This window comes from Budorcas taxicolor, chromosome 12 (assembly GCF_023091745.1).
Source record: "Budorcas taxicolor isolate Tak-1 chromosome 12, Takin1.1, whole genome shotgun sequence".
Taxonomy (NCBI): Eukaryota; Metazoa; Chordata; class Mammalia; order Artiodactyla; family Bovidae; genus Budorcas; species Budorcas taxicolor.
In genome coordinates this window covers 47,611,605-47,631,010 of record NC_068921.1, presented here as the reverse complement: position 1 = coordinate 47,631,010, position 19,406 = coordinate 47,611,605, and the positions used below count along the sequence as shown (strand labels likewise).

At 35.8% G+C, this 19,406-nt stretch overlaps 1 protein-coding gene across 1 annotated transcript in view; it reads right to left on the bottom strand.

Annotated features, from left to right (window-relative positions):
• PIBF1 (progesterone immunomodulatory binding factor 1) overlaps nt 1-19,406 on the bottom strand; it is a 229,527-nt gene that overhangs the window by 86,193 nt on the left and 123,928 nt on the right. Inside the window, exons 10-12 of the mRNA XM_052650146.1 lie at nt 14,870-15,035; nt 9,218-9,368; nt 193-283 (exon numbers count right to left, since the gene is read on the bottom strand). Of these exons, the coding sequence (XP_052506106.1) occupies nt 193-283; nt 9,218-9,368; nt 14,870-15,035 (408 nt within the window). The remainder of the gene's footprint in view (nt 1-192; nt 284-9,217; nt 9,369-14,869; nt 15,036-19,406) is intronic.

Sequence of the window (19,406 nt, the reverse complement as noted above, 5' to 3'; positions counted from 1 at the left end):
ACTTACAGTCTACTTAAAAATACATGAAAGGCATGATTATTACTATGTTATGTTTCATGAACAATGTAATATTTATGCATAAGAAGAAATACAGTAACTTTATTTGTCACTCCATTTAGTACATTATCAAAAAGCAGAATGTAATTGCATTTAGCTTGACTAGATAAGTAAACAAATATATATTGATCCTACCTTTGCTTTAGTCGTCTTTTGGCTGTTGTGGGAACATTAGCACCATAGCCATAGGAAAAAAGAACCCTTTCGGCTTCAACTTCATCTTCAACTGGAAAATAATAAGTATATGCTGTAAAATTCTTTCTTCTTAAAAAGCATGGCAGAAGTGAAAATAAAAGAGGTCATAATAATGAATTAGCGAATATAAGAACACATATGCACAATCTCAAACAGGCCATTTGTAAGTAGCAGCATATTTCATAAAGTGCTTGCTTGGAGTTGTCCCATTTATTGCTTCAAAGTGTAAGGGACTGCATCATATGACACATTAAGTTGTCTTGTTATAAACACAATAATACAGACTGTTTATTCTGAGATTCAAAGTCTTTTTGCATGAAATGTTTGTTACGTAATTATGAAAAAGTAAAGATAACCTCAATCTCATCACTTCTCTTCTTGATAAAAGAAATGACTATTTTTAGTTAGAAAAGATGTTCATTATTTTATCAGAAGATAGTTATCTAACTTGTTATCAAGTTATCCTAACTTGCAATAATGAAATTATGCACTTATGTAGGCTACTCTGTAAAGAAAACATATAGTCTAAGAACCTATTGATGACTTTTTTTTAATTACAAAAAATTTAGCAACAACCTTTACTTCTAAATTTTGTTATTGTCACACACTCCCCAAAAGAAATTTTAACCAACAGGTTAACATTTTATGGGTAAAAAGTTTAAATGCAATGATAATTTTACTGGAAGTTGAGATGAAAAAACATTTAATCAAAGGCCATAAAAACTAAAGGTTTATAGCTCAATTTAAAGCAGTCAATGACATATAACAATTTTTATAACATTATTCATTGATAACCATTATTTTAATGTCCAAAAGAGAAACCTACTCTCAGAAGTGTTTCAAGTTTAAAACAAAGCCACAGATTTTACATTAGTAAGGAAGTTACTTGCAGGCCTATCACTGTAATATGCCTTTTTGTTGTTTGATCCTGCTGTGGTACAGTAAATATTTTAGGAATATTTGTAAGTGTTTTCCTTCAATTTTGACTCTATTTTTCACACTGAACCAAGATCAGTTTTCAGAGGTCAGATTGTTAATTATGAGGGACATGTGGAAGCGAGAGCTGCGTGGTGCCATGAGCAGTTGTGTTATCAGCTATCACTGCTCAGATCCAAGTTGACTTCACTTCATCGCTATCAGAGCTAGAGCTGGCATTAGATACCCGTCTGACTCCTGTCTGTCTTACATAGTTCTAAGTTCAGAAGAGAGAGGAGTAAATTTAGCTAACATCTCAAAAACTCATCAGATACTGATGGACAACTTAAATTTGAGTTTAATACTTACTTGGTTAATAACTTATGGTATAATTATTCTAGTGATGATTTAATTAAAGAAGCAATATACTATACAACATGGTAAATGGTACTAAAGACATATGAATGTGTCTTAGAAGCACAACTAATATCTGAGTACTACCATTTTTCCCATGCTACAGGCATGAAGAAGGTATGGGGAGAATGACATTTACAGAGAAGTTGCAGGAAGGAACTGTAATGTGTAAAGGCACAGAGCTGAGAAGTTTTAGTATTAATAATTGTGAGGAAAGTGGCTACAGTTAGTCTGAAAAACAATGGTAGTAGTCTTGTTTGCTAGGCTAAAGAGCCTGGATTTTATTCTAAGACAAGATAACGAAAAGTTAAAAGTGATTAAAACAGGTAAGTGACATGACCAATAGATTTCTGTTGTTAACTCTGATTTTATATAGGAAAAAAATTCCAGTAATGAGAAAACAGAACTCCTCACAAGTTACAGGTACTATTATTAACTGGATTTAGGAAAGGAATGAAAAATAGAATTCCATACAGACCTGTGGAATGACTAGCCTACAGACACTAACTGAAATTGTGGAAAGAGATAAGATTGTCTAGAAAATAGGTAAGTAAGAGTTAAAGAGGATGAGGGGAAAAAATCCCCAGGAACTAGAAACAGATAGAAGAAGAGATAATAAAAATGATGGAGAAGAAACAATCAAAAGTGATGATTTAAGGAGCAAGAGAAGAGTTTTGAAAAATGTGACAAATGCTGAGCAGAGGTTACAAGTAGAAGGAGGATGGAGAAGAGGTCCCTCAATTGACAATTAGAAATCTGATATTTACAAAAAATTTATTTACTTTCTGGACAATACCTATACTTTTAACAACTTGATAAGATCTTTGAAAACAAAACTCCTCAAATACTTAATATTATGTGCGGGCTTAGTTGCTTCAGTTGTGTCTGACTCTCTGCGACCCTACGGACCAGGGCCTGCCAGGCTCCTCTGTCCATGGTATTCTCCAGGCAAGAATACTGGAGTGGGTTGCCATTTCCTTCTCCAAAGTAATATTACACTTAATTACAAAAAGCAATTCAAGCATAAACAGGATACTGCAATTTGCCACGGTTTGTTACTGTTCAGTTAGTCATATCTGACTCTGTGACCCCATGGACTGAAGCACATCAGGCTTCTTGGTCCTTCACCATCTCCTGGAGTTTGCTCAAACTCACGTGAATAGAGTCGATGACGCCATCCAACCATTTCATCTTCTGTTGTGCCCTTCTCTTCCTGCCCTCAATCTTTCCCAGCATCAGTCTTTTCCAGTGAGTCAGCTCTTCACATCAGGTGGCCAAAGTATTGGAGTTTCAGCTTCAACATCAGTCCTTCCAATGAATATTCAGGGCTGATTTCCTTTAGAACTGACTGGTTTGATCCCTTTGCTGTCCAAGGGACTCTCAAGAGTCTTCTCTAGCACCACAGTTCGAAAGCTTCAATTTTTCAGTGCTCAGCCTTCTTTATGGTACAACTCTAACATCCAAACACGACTACTGGAAAAACCATACATATGACTATATGGACTTTGGTCAGCAAAGTGATGTTTCTGCTTTTTAATACACTGTCTGCAACTCCAATCTTTGGCCACCTGATGTGAACAGCTAACTCATTGGAAAAGACCCTGATGCTGGGAAAGACTGAAGGCAGAAGGAGAAGAGGGTGACAGAGGATGAGATGGTTGGATGGCATCACCAGCTCAATGGACACAAACTTGGGCAAACCTTGGGAGATGGGAGGGACAGTGAAATCTGGCATGCTGCAGTCCATGGGGTCACAAAGAGTTGGACGTGACTTGGCAACTGAACAACAACTAGGTTTGTCATAGCTTTTCTTCCAAGGATCACGCTTCTTTCAGTTTCAGAGCTACAGTCACCATCTGCAGTGATTTTGGAGCCAAAGAAAATAAACTGTTACTGTTTCCATTTGTTTCCCCATCTATTTGCCATGAAGTGATGGGAATGTATGCCACGATCTTACTTTTTTGAATGTTGAGTTTTAAGCCAGCTTTTTCACTCCTCTTGTACCTTGATTAAGGAGGCTCTTTAGTTCCTCTTCACTTTCTCCCATGAAGATGGTATGATCTGCATATCTGAGGTTGTTGATATTTCTCCTGGCAATCTTGATTCCATCTAGTGCTTCATCCAGCCCAGCATTGTGCATTATGTACATTCTGCATATAAGTTAAATAAGCAGGTTGTACAGCTTTGACATACTCCTTTCTCAATTTTGAACCAGTCCATTTTTCCATGTCTGGTTCTAAGTGTTGCTTCTTGACCTGCATACAGTTTCTCAGGTGGTGATACCCATCTCTTTAGGAATTTTCCACATTTAGTTGTGATCCACAGTCAAAGGCTTTAGTGTAATCAATGAAGCGGAAGTAAATGTTTTTCTGGAATTCTCCTGCTTTTTCTATGATCCAGAGTATGCTGGCAATTTGATCTATGTTCCTTTCCCTTTTCTAAATCCAGCCTGTACATCTGGATGTTTTTGGTTCATGTACTACTGAAGCCTGGCTTGAAGGATTTTGAGCATTACCTTGCTAGCCTGTGAAATGAGCACAACTGCACAGTAGTTTGAACATTCTCTGGCATTGCCTTTCTTTAGGATTGGAATGAAAACTGACCTTTTCCAGTCTTGTGGCCACTGCTGAGTTTTCCAAATTTCCTGGCATATTGAGTGCAGCACTTTAAAAGCATTATCTTTTAGGATTTGAAATAGCTCAGATGGAATTCCATCACCTCCATTAGCTGCTTGTAGTGAGGCTTCCTAAAGCCCACTTGACTTCACACTCCAGGATGTCTCGCTTGAAATTTGTGACCACATCATCATGGTTATCTGGTTGTTGAGACTTTTTGTCATGGTTACACCTTAATAAATAAAGTCTAAGCATCTTTGTGTCAGCTGAAATGAGACGAATTAGACAACAATCCTTTAAGTACTGTACACACTATGGTACTAAAAAAGAATGTCTTGCCCTTACATCTCACAAATTTCATTTTTCAGTAAGTATTCATTAAACAAGGATAGGAATATTCTAATTTCCAGTGTAAATGGATAGAAAAGAACCCAGTTTACTGGTCTTCCAAGTACAAATAAATCTAGTTTAACAAAAATATGGTTTATACAATGTCACAGCAAAAAAATTAATTTTTATATCTTTTCTAAAAATTTTATTAAGAAAATATTTTACATATATGAAAAACCTGAAAGAAATATACACATATATCCAACATCTGGAATTTAAATTATACATCTCACACATCTGTCCATCACTGTATTCATCCAAGTTGTTGTTGTGTTAGTCGCTCAGTCATGTTCAACTCTTTGTGACCCCATGGACTGTAGCTTGCCAGGCTCCTCTGTCCATGAAATTCTCCAGGCAAGGATACTGGAGTGGGTTGCCATTCTCTTCTCTAGAGGATCTTCCCAACCCAGGGATCAAACCTAGGTCTCCTGCATTGCAGGCCGATTCTTAACCATCTGAGCTACCAGATGCTGTGCATTCGAGAATCTATCTTATTTGTTGATGTATTTCAAAAGAAGTTGCAGTACTGAGCCTTCACTCCAAACAGTTCCATGTGTAAATTATCAACTATAGTTCAATATTATTTACGGTTCTTTTTTTAAAATAAAATTTACATATGGTGAAAGGTACAAATCTTAAGTCTACCATTCAATGCATTTTGAGAAATATATACAGTTGACCCTTGAACAACAAGGATTTGAACTGCTTGGGTCACACTCATACATGAATATTCTATTTTTTGGAGATTTGAAACAATTTGAAAAAACTTGCAGATGAACCATGTAGCCTTAAAATATCTAAAAAAGCTAAGAATAAGGTAAGTCATGAATGCATAAAGTATATGTAGATGCTAGTCTATCCTTATACAGGCATAGGTAATATTTAACAAAATTAATAATGTGTTAGTTTTCTTACTGTTTTATAACCTTGCTGTCAAACAATTACATTACTGTACTGTATGTCTCTCATAACTGAAGAAACTGCATGTTAGTGTATCATCACAGGTAAGTAGCTTTTTAAAAGGTGTAACAATGTTTCCAATACTGTAATGTAAATATGACTGTAATACTGTATGTCACAAAAATTTTATAGTGATTCAGTCATTAGTGTATAGGCTAGGCTACCCTGAAACAATCATATCAGTTACATTGGGCTGTGATAAAGCGATATTGCTGCTTCTTTTTTATCCATGCATGAATTTTTATACCTGTAAATAAATGTGAATTTTTTTCTTCACATTATCTTTTCATTTATTTTTAATATGAATTTTTTACTGATGTATAGTTGATTTACAATGTTGTGTTTGTGATGTATAGCAAAGTGAATATATATATTCCTTTTCATATTCTTTTCCATTACGGTTTATTGCAAGGTACTAAATACAGTTCCCTGTGCTAGAAAGTAGGTTTATCTATTTTGTTTATCTACTTTTCATATAGTAGTTTGTATTTCCTAATCCTAAACTCCTCTAATTAATTCTCCTACCTCCTTCTTCCCCTTTGGTAACCATAAGTTCATTTGCTATGTCTGTGAGTTTATTTCTGTTTTATAACTAAGTTCATTTGTGCCATACTTTAGATTCTACATATAAATGATATTATTATGATATTTGTCTTTCTCCTTCTGACTTACTTCACTTAGTATGATAACCTCTAGGTCCATCTATCTTTTCATTTTGGATATCTAGCATTAGCAATACATATAACATCTACAGTGGTTTGTATCATTTAAAACAATATTGATGTAGATGCATGCATGCTAAGTTGTTTCAGCTGTGTCCAACTCTTTGCGACCCCCTAACTGTAGCCTGCCAGGCTCCTCTGTTCAAGGAATTCTTCAGGCAAGAATACTGGAGTAGGTTACCATTCCCTTCTCCAGGGGATCTTCCTAACACAGGGATCGAACCCGTGTCTCTTATGTCTCACTGCATTGGCAGGTAGGTTCTTTACTGCTAGCACCACATGGGAAGACAATGTAAACCTACAGTATTAATAGATACAGTGAAGTACTGTAAATATATTTTTTCTTATGACTTTCTTAACATTTTCTATGGATCTTCAAATCCTCTCTCCAACTTCTGTTTTCATCATCACATAACCTTCTTACAAGGACCCTTGAGATAGGCCCATCTGGATAATCTTGTGTCAAGACTTTTGTGAATATTTTCTCCGAGTCATTTTCTTAATATGGATACCATTGCTCTGTCAGATATAAGACTATGATTACTTCTCCTACTCTGCAACTTAGTTCATTTTTTAAAAATGTCTTCTGAAAGAGCAGAGGTTTTTAATATTGATGAAATCAACTTAGTAAAGCTTTATTTTATTATAGTTCCTTTCAAGAACCTATCTAGGAAATTTTGAGCTGCATCAAGTTGCAAAAACAATCATGTTTTCCAAACATCTACAGTTTTACTTATTGCTTGCAAGTTTTACCTTAAGTTAGTATTAGTGTATGGTATGAAATAAGGTTGAGGTTCACTTTCAAAAATATGTCTAATTTTTTTAACACCATGTATGGAACTTTCCTTTCTCCAGTTGAATGGTTTGCTGTCTTTATTAAAAATCAAATAATCCAGGAAGTGTGGGTCTATTTATTAGTTCTCTAATTTATTTTGTTGCTATATCTGTCTGTCTTTATGCCAGTAGTATACTAGCTTGACACAATAGCTTTATATTAAGTCTTGAAGTCAGTCTGTGTAGGCCTTCCAATTGTGTTCCTCCCCCCGACCCGCTCACATTATTTGGGTTGTTCTAGTGTGCATATGCTCTTTGTCTTTGGGAAAGTAACTCAGAATGAAATTGCTGGATAACTGGATAGGTTGTTTGGTTTTATAAGAAAGCCTTCCTCACAAACATTGAGAATAGTCAGTCTTGCTAATTTCAGGCATTCTGGTAGGTGTGTCATGCTATTATTAAAAGTAGACTTCGAATTGTCACATAAATGGAATACTAAAATGTTAAAAAAGGAACTGTGACTGGAACAACACTGAATTAATAGAATTCATGATTTTATCTTTAGATATTTTAGAGAGTCTTCTTTAATTTTTCCTAGCAATGATTTGTATTTTGTACTGTTAAATTTATTCCTATATATTTTGTGTTTTTTGATACTATTGTAAACAAAATTGCTTTTTAAATTTCAATTTCCAATTGTTTACTTCTAGTATATTTTCGTGTAATTATCATAGCCTGTTAAATTTACTTATCAGTGTCAGTGATTGCTTTGTAATCTGAAAATATAGTCTTTCCTCTTCATTTCCGATCTTTGTAAATTTTTTCCTATCCTCCATTAGTACACTGGCTAGGAGCTCAAATATGTTTGATAGAAGTTATGAAAACTTCTTGCCTGGTTCTAGAAGGCAATCCTCTAGAAATCCTTGCCTGGTTCTCTCCCTTAAAGGGAAAGCAATTGATATTTCATCATTAGTTATATTAGCTGTATATTTTTTATAGGTATCTCTTATCAGATTGAGGAAGTTTTCTTTTATTACTTATTTATTTAAACAGAGAGACATCTGCAAAGTTACAGAGATAAAAAAGAATATAGAACTTTCAAAATAAGGTGATATGATAAGAATGGCAAGGCATGAAAAAGTACAAAGATAAATGAGTCTAATCATAAAAAGACATGCTAAGGAATTTGACCTTAGGCTGATTTATGTTTATAGGGGCATTAAAGCAGGTGTATGGTATGGTCAAATCTATATTTTATAGAGGTTACTCAGATGCCATGAAGAAACTGAGGAAAATTTGGAAACTACTACAGTTATCAGACACTGACCTTAGAAATTAAAAAAAGGCAATTACAGAAATGAAAAAAAGTTTTTCTTAAATTGGGCTACCAACATAATACAGTCTTCATAAGAAAAGTTACCCCAGATAGAGTCAACCTCAACTTCAGCTGAAGATTAAACCTACTTTTATAAGAATAATACTATCATTTCTGACTTTTGAATAGAAATAATGTACTGTAGCAAAATCTCAGGCAATGGTGAAATGTTAATTTGAAATATTCTCTTGGAGTCAAGGACAACACAGGAAGATGGCAAATAAGAGGGGAATAAAGAAGTAGAAATTAAAGGTCAAAGTCTGTAACACAGGGTGTGCAATGAATTTCTATTTGTCCTTCAAGACTCATTCAAATGTTATCTCCCCTCTTTGGGATTCCTCACCTCGAACAAGGAATTAATTCACGATCTCTTCTGTACTTAGCAAGATCTGCCTCTCTTTTGCTAATAGCACTTTAATTATCTGTTGACATGTTTGTCTCTCCCAGCAGAATAGACTAGGAATACCTATAAGCAAGAATTATTGCATGAACTCTACACCCTAGATCCTGGCATATGTAATCATTTTATCGCTGAATGAGTGAAATGAAATAGTAAAACAAATAAATAAATGAAAAGATAAAATCTATCATAGTTAGACAAATATATATTTTTTGCTCTCAAATCACTAGAATTAAGGTTAACTATTTTTTAAAATACAAAGTATTCTTTCAAAGAAAGTCACAAGTAATATTTTAAAGAAATATAGCAAAGCAGTTTTAGAAACAGTATCAGGTTCCTTGTGCTGTCAGAAGAAAAAGCTGTGTGTGCGTTGGGGGTGTGTGTGTTGGGGGAGACTTACTTTCTGCAGTCTGCATTATTATTTCATCAAGCTCTTTTTCCAGTTTCTCATAAGTGTCTAGCCTTGCCTTATGTTCAGAGTTCTGTGCTTGAAGTTCAGTAATGCGTTTTTCAGAAGAGGCTTGGAGACTATAAAATTCTTTAGTTAAAACCTAGGAGTGGAAAAAAAAAATGGCAAAGGCAGAATTAAATACGTTGGCAGTTAAGACGAAAACATGAAGCAAAAAATATTTTTAATGATTTAGATATGAAGAAAGAGCTCAATGAAGATGACTGAAGAGGTAAAATACATTCGTTCCTAAGGAAAATAATTTGTTTTGAACTGAAAATTATGAAGCACCTTTTTATATAAATTGAAAAAAATGTAAAACTTAGGAATAGTTGTAGGAGTAACATTGGCATTTGCTTGTTAGAATTCAAAAAATGCAATAATGCTATACTCCTCACCTAGGTGGAGATTATTTATCTAGTGATCACAGATATTTGAGAAAGACTTGCAAAGCTGTGTGTAAAAATTACATACTCGTAATGAGTCCTTCAGTTTTCTACCACAGACTGTTTCATTTACCCAGACCATGGTTTTAGTTAAGATTTTTGGTTTGCTGAACAATCATAAATTCAAAGCAGCAAATCAAAATGTAAATGTGAAGTGCTACTTGGAACAGTACCAGAAAATGCCTTTGTATAGAAAGAAAGGATAACAAATTTATTAAAGACATATAAAAGACATGGAAATTGGACTTATTTTAAGTAGAAGAAAAAAGCCTATATTTTCCTATAGTTTCCTATGGTAACTTACTGAAGAAATCACTAGGGTGACAATAATGAATTCACCAAGAAGGAGACATTTCTAGTGACAAAGGAATGTTTTAACGCTTACATTAAATTGCAACTATTTAGAAAGTTTACTTACTAGTACAGACTAAATTATGGGGTGGTATTATACTTACTTCTTAACACAGCATAAGGAATGCAGTATTTCCTGAGAAGCAATTGAATATTATGGTAAGAATATGGTTTGGAGCCAGAAAGATTTGGATTTCAATCCTGGCTTTGACACTTACTCGTTGTGATCTTAGGTAATTATTCTTTCTAGGCCTACCTCAGTGTGTTGTGGCAAGCATTAAATGAGAGGATAAATTCACAGTGTTTAGCAGAGTGACTAGAATATAGTAAGTGCTGAAAAATACTATTACCACTGCAGGAAATACAAGTACGAGTACTCTGTATTAAATGGCTCATAAAGATGAGATGTACTGCTTTGCTGCTGCTGCTGCTAAGCTGCTTCAGTCATGGCCGACTCTGTGCGATCCCATGGACGGCAGCCCACCAGGCTCCTTCGTCCCTGGGACTCTACAGGCAAGAATACTGGAGTGGGATGCCATTTCCTTCTCTAGATATACTGCTTTAATTATCCTGAATTCTCTATTATTAAGCAATTTTGAAGAAAAGTTATTTTCTCTAATGACATAAAGTTTACCTTAACAAATGTATGTGACTGCTTCCTGCAATAGGGAGAAAGAAGATATGGAAGATTTATTTACAGCTTTTAACAAGCAGAAATTTTGATTTAATTTAATCTATTTCATTTCATTTTCTTAAATTACTTTCATCAAAACTCTCTCCCAACTCCAAATAAACTAATAATCACCTCCTACCCTCTAAATACATTCCTTTGGAAGATGGAAAAAGAGTAACACGGGAGTTATATTTGTAGGATGATTTGTAGTGTCCTTGATTGGATCAGAAAAAGAAAATTCCTGTTGTAGCATTAATTCTTGCTGGTTGGAAATGCTTTCTAGAGAACTTATTATAACAAAATCACTGCACAGTGAAACAATCTGGGGTTTTCAGAGAGTTCACTAAGTTGGGATGTAATTCATTAAGAATCTGGTTGCCGGTGACACATTAATGCCTTTGTCAGTAGAAAGGCTCAGTAAGGACAGTGTTAAATGGTGGTTGCCACAGCAGGGCTGATAACCTTTCATCTGTATCTCACTTTCCCAACAAAACTACGAAAGAAAAACTGCAGAAATGGATATCTGAAAAGACAAAGAACTAAAATGCTGGAGACGACATATTTCATAAAATACTATTTTAAGAGGAGACTGAAAGGTAGTATTAAATTGAAAGATACAATTTAAAATTCTCATTCATGACAGAAAGAAGAGAGGGCCAGAAACTTTTGACTTAGGGTACCTTTCAATACCTCTGGTACACCACGGTAGAGAATTCTCTTTTATCATGGGTTTGTCTAAGTGGCTGATGTGAATAAATTTATTACAGTTTCTGAAAAGCCACTGAAGAACATGATTACTAGACCTATGGATGGCTATTACATTAAAGATTCTTTAGGGAAAAACCAACCTATGAACATCTGAGTTTAATCATGAATGCAAAAAATAGGTCAACTGCTTTTAAGAATCCATTAAATATCAAGCTCTCACAGTGGATATTTCCTTCCTTTAAATAACAGAATTATAATACAAAGTTATAAAATTATATAGATAACATACATAAAATGAATGAAAACACAAAATTATAGGTCAATAATTGCTCTAAGACAAAAATATAAAGTCAGTGTCTTTTTAAGTAAAATTTGCCATTTATTTCCTTGCGGCTGTGCTAGGTCTTGTTGCTACGTGAGGGCTTTCTCTAGCTGTGGTGAGTGGGGGCTACTCTCTAGTTGCTGTGTGTGGGCTTCTTATTGCGGTGATTTGTTTTGTTGCAGAGCACAGGCTCCAGGTGCACGTGGGCTCAGTAGCTGTGGAACGGGCTTAGCTGCCCCACAGAATGTGGGATCTTCCTGAACCAGGGAGCGAACATGTGTTCTCTGCACTGGCAGGTGGATTCTTAACCACTTGAACTACCAAGAAAGTTCTAAAGCCAGTTTTTGGAAAGCATTTGGAAACTGATAAGGAAAAAAATAAAACAGACTGTCCCTAAGGCATAAATCAATGAGAATATTGGGTAAAAGCCATCAAAAAGTACATAATTATAGTAATCTTTACCCTTCACAACATTATTTCTCTCTGAATTCATTATAAATGGGGCGTGCCTGGTAGCTCAACTGGTAAAGAATCTGCCTGCAATGCAGGAGATGCAGTTTAATTCCTGGGTCGGGAAGACCCCCAGAGAAGATATAGGTTACCCACTCTAGTATTCTTGGGCTTCCCTGGTGGTTCAGATGGTAAAGAATCCACCTGCAATGGGGGAGACCTGGGTTCGATCCCTGGGTTGGGAAGATCCCCTGAGGGCATGGCAATCCACTCTAGTATTCTTGCCTGGAGAATCCCCATTGACAGAGGAGCCTGGTGGGCTATGGCCCATGCGGTCACAAAGAGTCAGAAACGACTGATTGACTAAGCATAGCACAGCATCAAACCATTCATTCACTCATTAAATATTTATTGAGCATCCACTATGAGTGAGGTGCTGTGTTAGGCACTGATGACAACAGTAAGTAAATAGTCCCTGTCCTCTCAAAGATCCTAGTTTAACAGAGGAGAAACTGTAAAGAAATTCCCCTAACACCTCAGTTTTATCAACCCAAGTTTTTACAATCATAGTATTTTTCACAAAGGTGTTTCTCCATGTAAGGCCTCTACAGAGAGCTCAATAATTGCTAGTCACCTGCATCCACAGACTAAGTGGGTAGCTCTATGGAAAATTGGTTTTCATATTTCAAGTTGCAACCTTTAGGAGGTCATGAAATCAGTTTTGACTACAACCAGCTAAAAACAATAAAATAGAACGATTAAAACACCAGCGCTGTGTGTTGTGAAGTATTGGTTAATGAAATGTTGGTTTCAGTATGCAGAGAGGGCAAGTGGCTTTCTACCTTCCTAAATATAACCCCTCACTCCCCCTAAACACATCCGTAAGCACAGCCATCTGATGTGGAAAGAAAAAGAAATGGCTAGGAATTACAATACTTAAACCATAAAAAATTTGCAGATGATGAACACCAAAGCAGAGCTAATCTAATCTAAAATGTGTGGGAGAGTCGCCTGTAGCAGATTGTGACTGCAGCAGTTTCCCAAAGAAGGTACCTGAAAAAGTTTTAAATGCAGAACACTGGTTTATTCAGAAGTAGGTATCATCTATAATTTTTACTCATGTTTCTCTAAATATGTGCTATTTAATTAACACTGTCTTTATGTTTTTCCCTAAGGCTTTATTTTCTGTAAGACTCTTTATTTTGTTGTTATTATTATTTTTTAAATATTTATTTATTTACTTTGGTTGCCCTGGGTCTTAGTTGGGGCACGTGGGATCTTTGATGCACCATGCAGATCTTTCACTGTGGTGCACAGACTCTCTAGCTGTGTTGCATGGGCTCCAGTGCACAAGGACTAGAGAGCTGTGGTGTGTGGGCTTAGTTGCTCCGTGGTATGTGGTACCTTAGTTCTCCAACCAGGGATCTAACACTTGTCCCCCTTGAACTCTGAGGTGGATTCTTAACCACTGGATGACCAGGGAAGTTCCTTTCGTTTTGTTAATCTTATTAGAGTACTTTTCCAAAATGTAGTCTCTGAAAGTTTATTGTAATGAATACTTACATCATTAATTAATCATGCTAACGATATTATTAAGCTTCCCTGGTGGCTCAGATGGTAGAGTCTGCCTGCAGTGCGAGAGACCTGGGTTCGATCCCTGGGTCAGGAAGATCCCTTGGAGAAGGAAATGGCAACCCACTCCAGTATTCTTGCCTGGAAAATTTCATGGATGGAGGAGCCTGGCGTGCTACAGTACATGGGGTTGCAAAGAGTCGGATACGACTGAGGGACTTCACTTTAATGATATTATTGCGTCTTTCATTCAGCATTTTAAAGAAGCATTTCCTTGATTCTAAAATACTGAAGAACATGATTGTACCTAATCGTACAATGTATGAATACAGCAAAATTTATAATTTTAACATACTAATCAAAAACTGTTTAATTATCTATTGTTGGACATTTAACACACTTCCAGTTTTTATGATAATAAATAATGCTGTGATATACACAAAGAACATAAAACCTTACTTGTTCTCAACAAGCACCTCATTGTTCCTTTAACTAAAATTACCAGATCAATTTTTTAAGGACTTTAACACAAATTACCATATCATTCTCTAGAAGGGATGGTCCATTTTCTACTTAAATGAGATTTCCCATTTAAGGGGACTTCTGCCAACACTTTAAAAACAACAAACAGACCTATGGCAATTTGCATTTCTTTTCTTAGAGGCTGTCCATTACTTCTTTCCACCTTTTTATCTAAAAGAGGAAGATACATTCTCTTGATAAGAGATCTTTAAAAATTAAAGACATGGCTCCTTCTCATACATAACACAAATATTATTTATAAAGCTCAATATGATATACGGACTTCCCTGGTGGTCCAGTGGTTAACAATCTGCCTGCCAATGGAGGGGACACGGGTTCAATCCCTGGTCCAGGGAGATTCCACATGCCGTGGGGCAACTGTGTGCCACAGCTACTGAGCCCAAGTGCCACAATGGCCTTAGTTCGCCCCAACTAGAAGAAAGCCAGTGTGCAGCAACAGAGACCAAGCACAACCAAAATTACATGAAAAAGAAAACAGACCTTGTGCTTACAGAGAAGACATTCTGTGTTAATTTTAAAACAAAAGCTTGTATATGTACCTCCAATTTTTTCTGGTATTTTTCACATTCCAACTGACACTGTGTGAGATTTCTTGCAGTCTCCTCTTGTAGAAGTTGAGCACGCTCACTTTCAAAGGATTTTATTTTACTTTGATGGAGAAATTCTGTTACTTTGCTTTCTGCACTAAGTTGTAATTCTCTGTACCTGAAAAAAGAAAACAATTATGACACAATAAAGGAATCTCAATTTATAGAAACATAAGCAGTACTTCTACCTGTTCAATATCCCTATATTATCATTCAGTTAATAACTTTTATTTATTCAGCAAAGCTTTTGTAAATAATTTAGATGGTCGTGTGTATGGAAATATGCTAAGTCCGGGGAAACAAAACATACTGATTAAACTTCCTCTACTGCTCTCTTATTTTCATTCTTCCCATTCCAAAATAGTTATTACCTATTATTATTATTATTTTGCAAGATAAGACATTTAAAATGGTAAGAACAAGGTTCAGTTATTACTTAAAATGACTTAATTTCCATACGTTTCATAGGCTTTCTTAAACCTATAGCATTGTTTCCAACCTTGCTATTTCATTCTAAGTCTAAATAATATTAAATGGAGAAGAATGGCACGAAATATATGCATTAACTTGCAATTCCTGAGACATATATAAAATAAATTTTTAAGCTGGTAAGTATATATTTGATTTTTATAAGAAAACATAATGTACATATTACAAAGATAAATACATAACAATAAACAGTCTATTACAACACAGATAAGAAACATTCTCTTCATTCCATAGGTATAACTAGTAATACAAACATTTCCATTTAACATATAAATCACTGCATACTGTAGATCTGAAAATGCTTCAGGTTGACTGTGTTCTAACAAAAAGCAAAACAAAGACATAGTATGCCTTTTCAGGGAGTTATTATGAACCCAGTATAATGCTAGATGTTCCTACAATTCGATTTTTTCAAATATTTATTGAGCTAGTCACCATGCCAGGCAAATATGTATACAGTGGAAGACAATTTTTTTTCCCCTTTGAAGAACTTATGTTTTGGGAGTTCCCTCATGGTCTAGTGGTTAGGATTCAGCATTTTCATTGTCAGGGCCGGTCTTCAGTCCCTGGTCCAGGAACTGAGACCCTGGTTGGGGAACTGAGATGCCACAGCTGCGTGGTGTGCCAAAAAAAAAAAAAAAGAACTTAGTTTTCTGGGGAAGAGATGCAAATAAATATGAAAATTCAATAGAACAAGATAAGCGCTTCAATAGGGTAAACCCTAGGTTTGATGGGTACATACAAGAAGAATAATTAACTCTTTGTGTAGATGTGTGTTTGAGTACACAGCAGGAAGAAGTCCAAGGTGGAAGTTCTCTAGAAGTAGAAACAAGAGTACATGCAGGCCAGAGAAACAGAGAGTATAGTCTGTTTTATCCATGGCATCTCATTTAATCCCACAACTCTATTAGGTATTTGGCAGATGAGAAACCAGAGGTTCAGAGATTAATTCATTTCTTTAAGGGGAAGAAGTTCCTGGTAGATTTCAGAGGGGGTCTCAAATCCAGCTATGTTTGACTCCATAGTAATGATCTTTCCACTATTACATAAGAATCTTAGCTGATATTTCTGAAGTCAGATAAACTTTCAAACGTGTTTTAAAGGAAGTCGCTTCACTCTTGTGACAAGAACATTTAAAATATAATCAGAGAAGACAGGCATTAGATTCTTGCTACAGGCTACTTCACTCTTGGTACTCTTGAATCTTTCTTTATTTTCAAGTATGTCACATTCAGAGTGGTGGAAGCTCCATTCAGGCTTATTGGTACACATTACTTAATACACACCAAGGCTTTAAGGTGAATGTCAGCTTGTGTGTTTAACTTTTTGGGAAGTCCAGGCATTAATTATATACATATATAAAAGAATAGCTAGGTCATATGGTCACTCAGGTTTTAAGCTTTTTGAGGAACTGACAAACTGCTTTCAGTGTGGTTGCACATTCTCACCAGCAATTACGAAGGTGGTAAGTCCTCCATATTCTTATCAAAACTTATCATTGTCTCTTTGATTATAGCCATCGTCATGGATGTGAAGCAGTAAAACAATTACTTTAGTCAAAAATTTATTAATTAAACAACTTACTGACATGAAAATGCCCTGAATTCCCTGGGGTAGATTGTCATATAAAATATAAATGTATAAAACATGTGAAATCCATACCTATTTGTATGCTAAACTATGGGGCATACTAGACCTTATTATTGAAATAAATACTAAGTCATTTGGAATGTAATATTTATCTTTAAAAGAGTTTGTTCTGAAAAAATTAAAATGCAAAGTTTGCCTTTTTACGATCCAGGACGTTGTGAGTAATTCTGAGGTCAACTTCAAACAGGAAATGAAAGACTTAGCTTTTAGATTACACCTGCTCTTCTTATTCATTATGTGGCATTTGAAAGTTTCTTTTAGCACTATTAACCTTCCCATTTTACTACACAGTTAAGTACAATAGTGATTACCTAAAAATTTGAGGATATTAAGTTCAATAAAATGCCACTTACATGAACCAAATGATAATTCTAAAGGATTCATCTATTCTCATGTCGTTTACACAGTAAAGGAAAATCTGCCTCAAATCATTATGCCTTTGTAATAATAGTTATTATTTTAACTTAAGTTGAACTGTGAAAACCCTTTAGAAACATTAGCGCTGCAAAGGCAGTTTCAGTGTGAGGAAGAGATGGCGACCAGGGTACAGGCTGACAATTCAGCTAACTTCCTCCTATTTGTTTTGCTAATATAACCTGTCACATTTTATGCGGTTGACTCAGACTTCTCATCTTCTCCTCTTAATGTGAAACTTTTATTTGAATGAAGGCAATATTATTCATATGTTCGCAAGTTTATGTTTGACATTCTAATTCAGCGTAGTAACCTTAAGAGGTCACATTTCTTACAAAGTTTATCAGCATCTCCAGCTACAGTCATCCCAGGTCCCTAGTTTGACTAGATTAGTCTTTACATTAGCTGGGTTTTTAGTTTGCATAAGACTTACTCATAAATCACACACTACTTTAAGAATAGTACTATAAAGACCTAGAATGAACTGTTTGCTCTTAAGGAATAGTCACTGCAACATACTTTAAGCTGGACAAACAAGGAGAATTTCACCTGTGAAAAGGTGAAAATGAGCAATTAGACAGGGAACAACAGAGTTAACCCATAAGAAATGCTCTCAGCTATAGTGAATAAACTCCAAGCAGCATTGCATATTCTGCAATGCTGAGAAATAACTGCAGGAGAGACATCAAAATAGAATTCTGTCTTCAGAAACAGGAGAGCTCATTGGAACAAAAGCACTAGACAAAACACTAAATAACAACAGATCTGTATAACAATATTTACATCAGCAGTCTTTACATATATACTATGGTGAAAGTTTGCTCATTATACTCTGATGTATTAAGCCAAGCAATGTATGTTTACTCCCATTTCTATCAACAAAGTTATCACGGGTAAGAAGGTCAAAAGTGAAAATGGTAGTCACTCGGTCATGTCCAACTCTGCCCTCTGTCCATGGAATTCTCCAGGCAAGAATACTGGAGTGGGTAGCCGTTCCGTTCTCCAGGGGATTTTCCTGATCCAGGGATCAAACCCAGTCTTCCACATGGCAGGCAGATTCTTTACTGTCTGAGCCACCAGGGAGGCCCAAGAAAGTCAAAGACTGCTATAATTATTAATCTAGTTTTTACTCCAATGAGTAACAGCAGCTGATCTTTGAATTTTTATCCACATAATGTTCATGGCTTCCCAAATATTAAAAGTGGGTGTGGGACTTCTCTGGCAGTCATTGGTTAAGACTTCATGCTTCCACTGCGGGGGCATCTGTTTGATCCCTGGTCAGGGAACTAAGATCTCACATATCCAGTGGTAAGGTTCCTATAGTTACCAGGATCGATAGGTGGTCCTTCCATTAAGAAATCCTGAGAGCTGGTCTAATTTAGAATGAAGGCAGTGAAGCAGCTGAGGCAAGGCACATACAAGGAAGACTGGTAAAAGAAGCTAAGCAAAGTCACAGAATTTCCAGTTATAGGCAAGTGTTCAGGGAGGGATTTTTAGTAGCTGGGCATCAGTTAGATCAAGTTTTGAGAGGAACTCTGGGTCAATACAGAGAAAATACTTGTGGGGTTTATAAGAATACACGGGAGCAGGAAGTCATGGCTGAACCACTAAATCCTCTGTGTGGGGAGGAGAAATTAATTCTAAACTCCACAAACAAATGGAGCACAGGCTGCTGATGAACTTTCTACATGTGAAAAAAACAAAAATAAAACCAAAAGAAGAATAGTGCTCAGAAACAGAGACGGGCCTGAAACTTCAGATAGGGATTACACTGTGGGAAACTGGATTAGACAGGGACAGAAGCTGTCATCTCTGATTACTAAGAATGAATTTTGTTTACACGGGTGGGACATCAATCTCTTTTTACTCTGGTGTTTCAGGCCCCTCCTTCTTATTCTTTCAACAGGCTTCACTGAGTTGATGTTCAGTTTCCTTT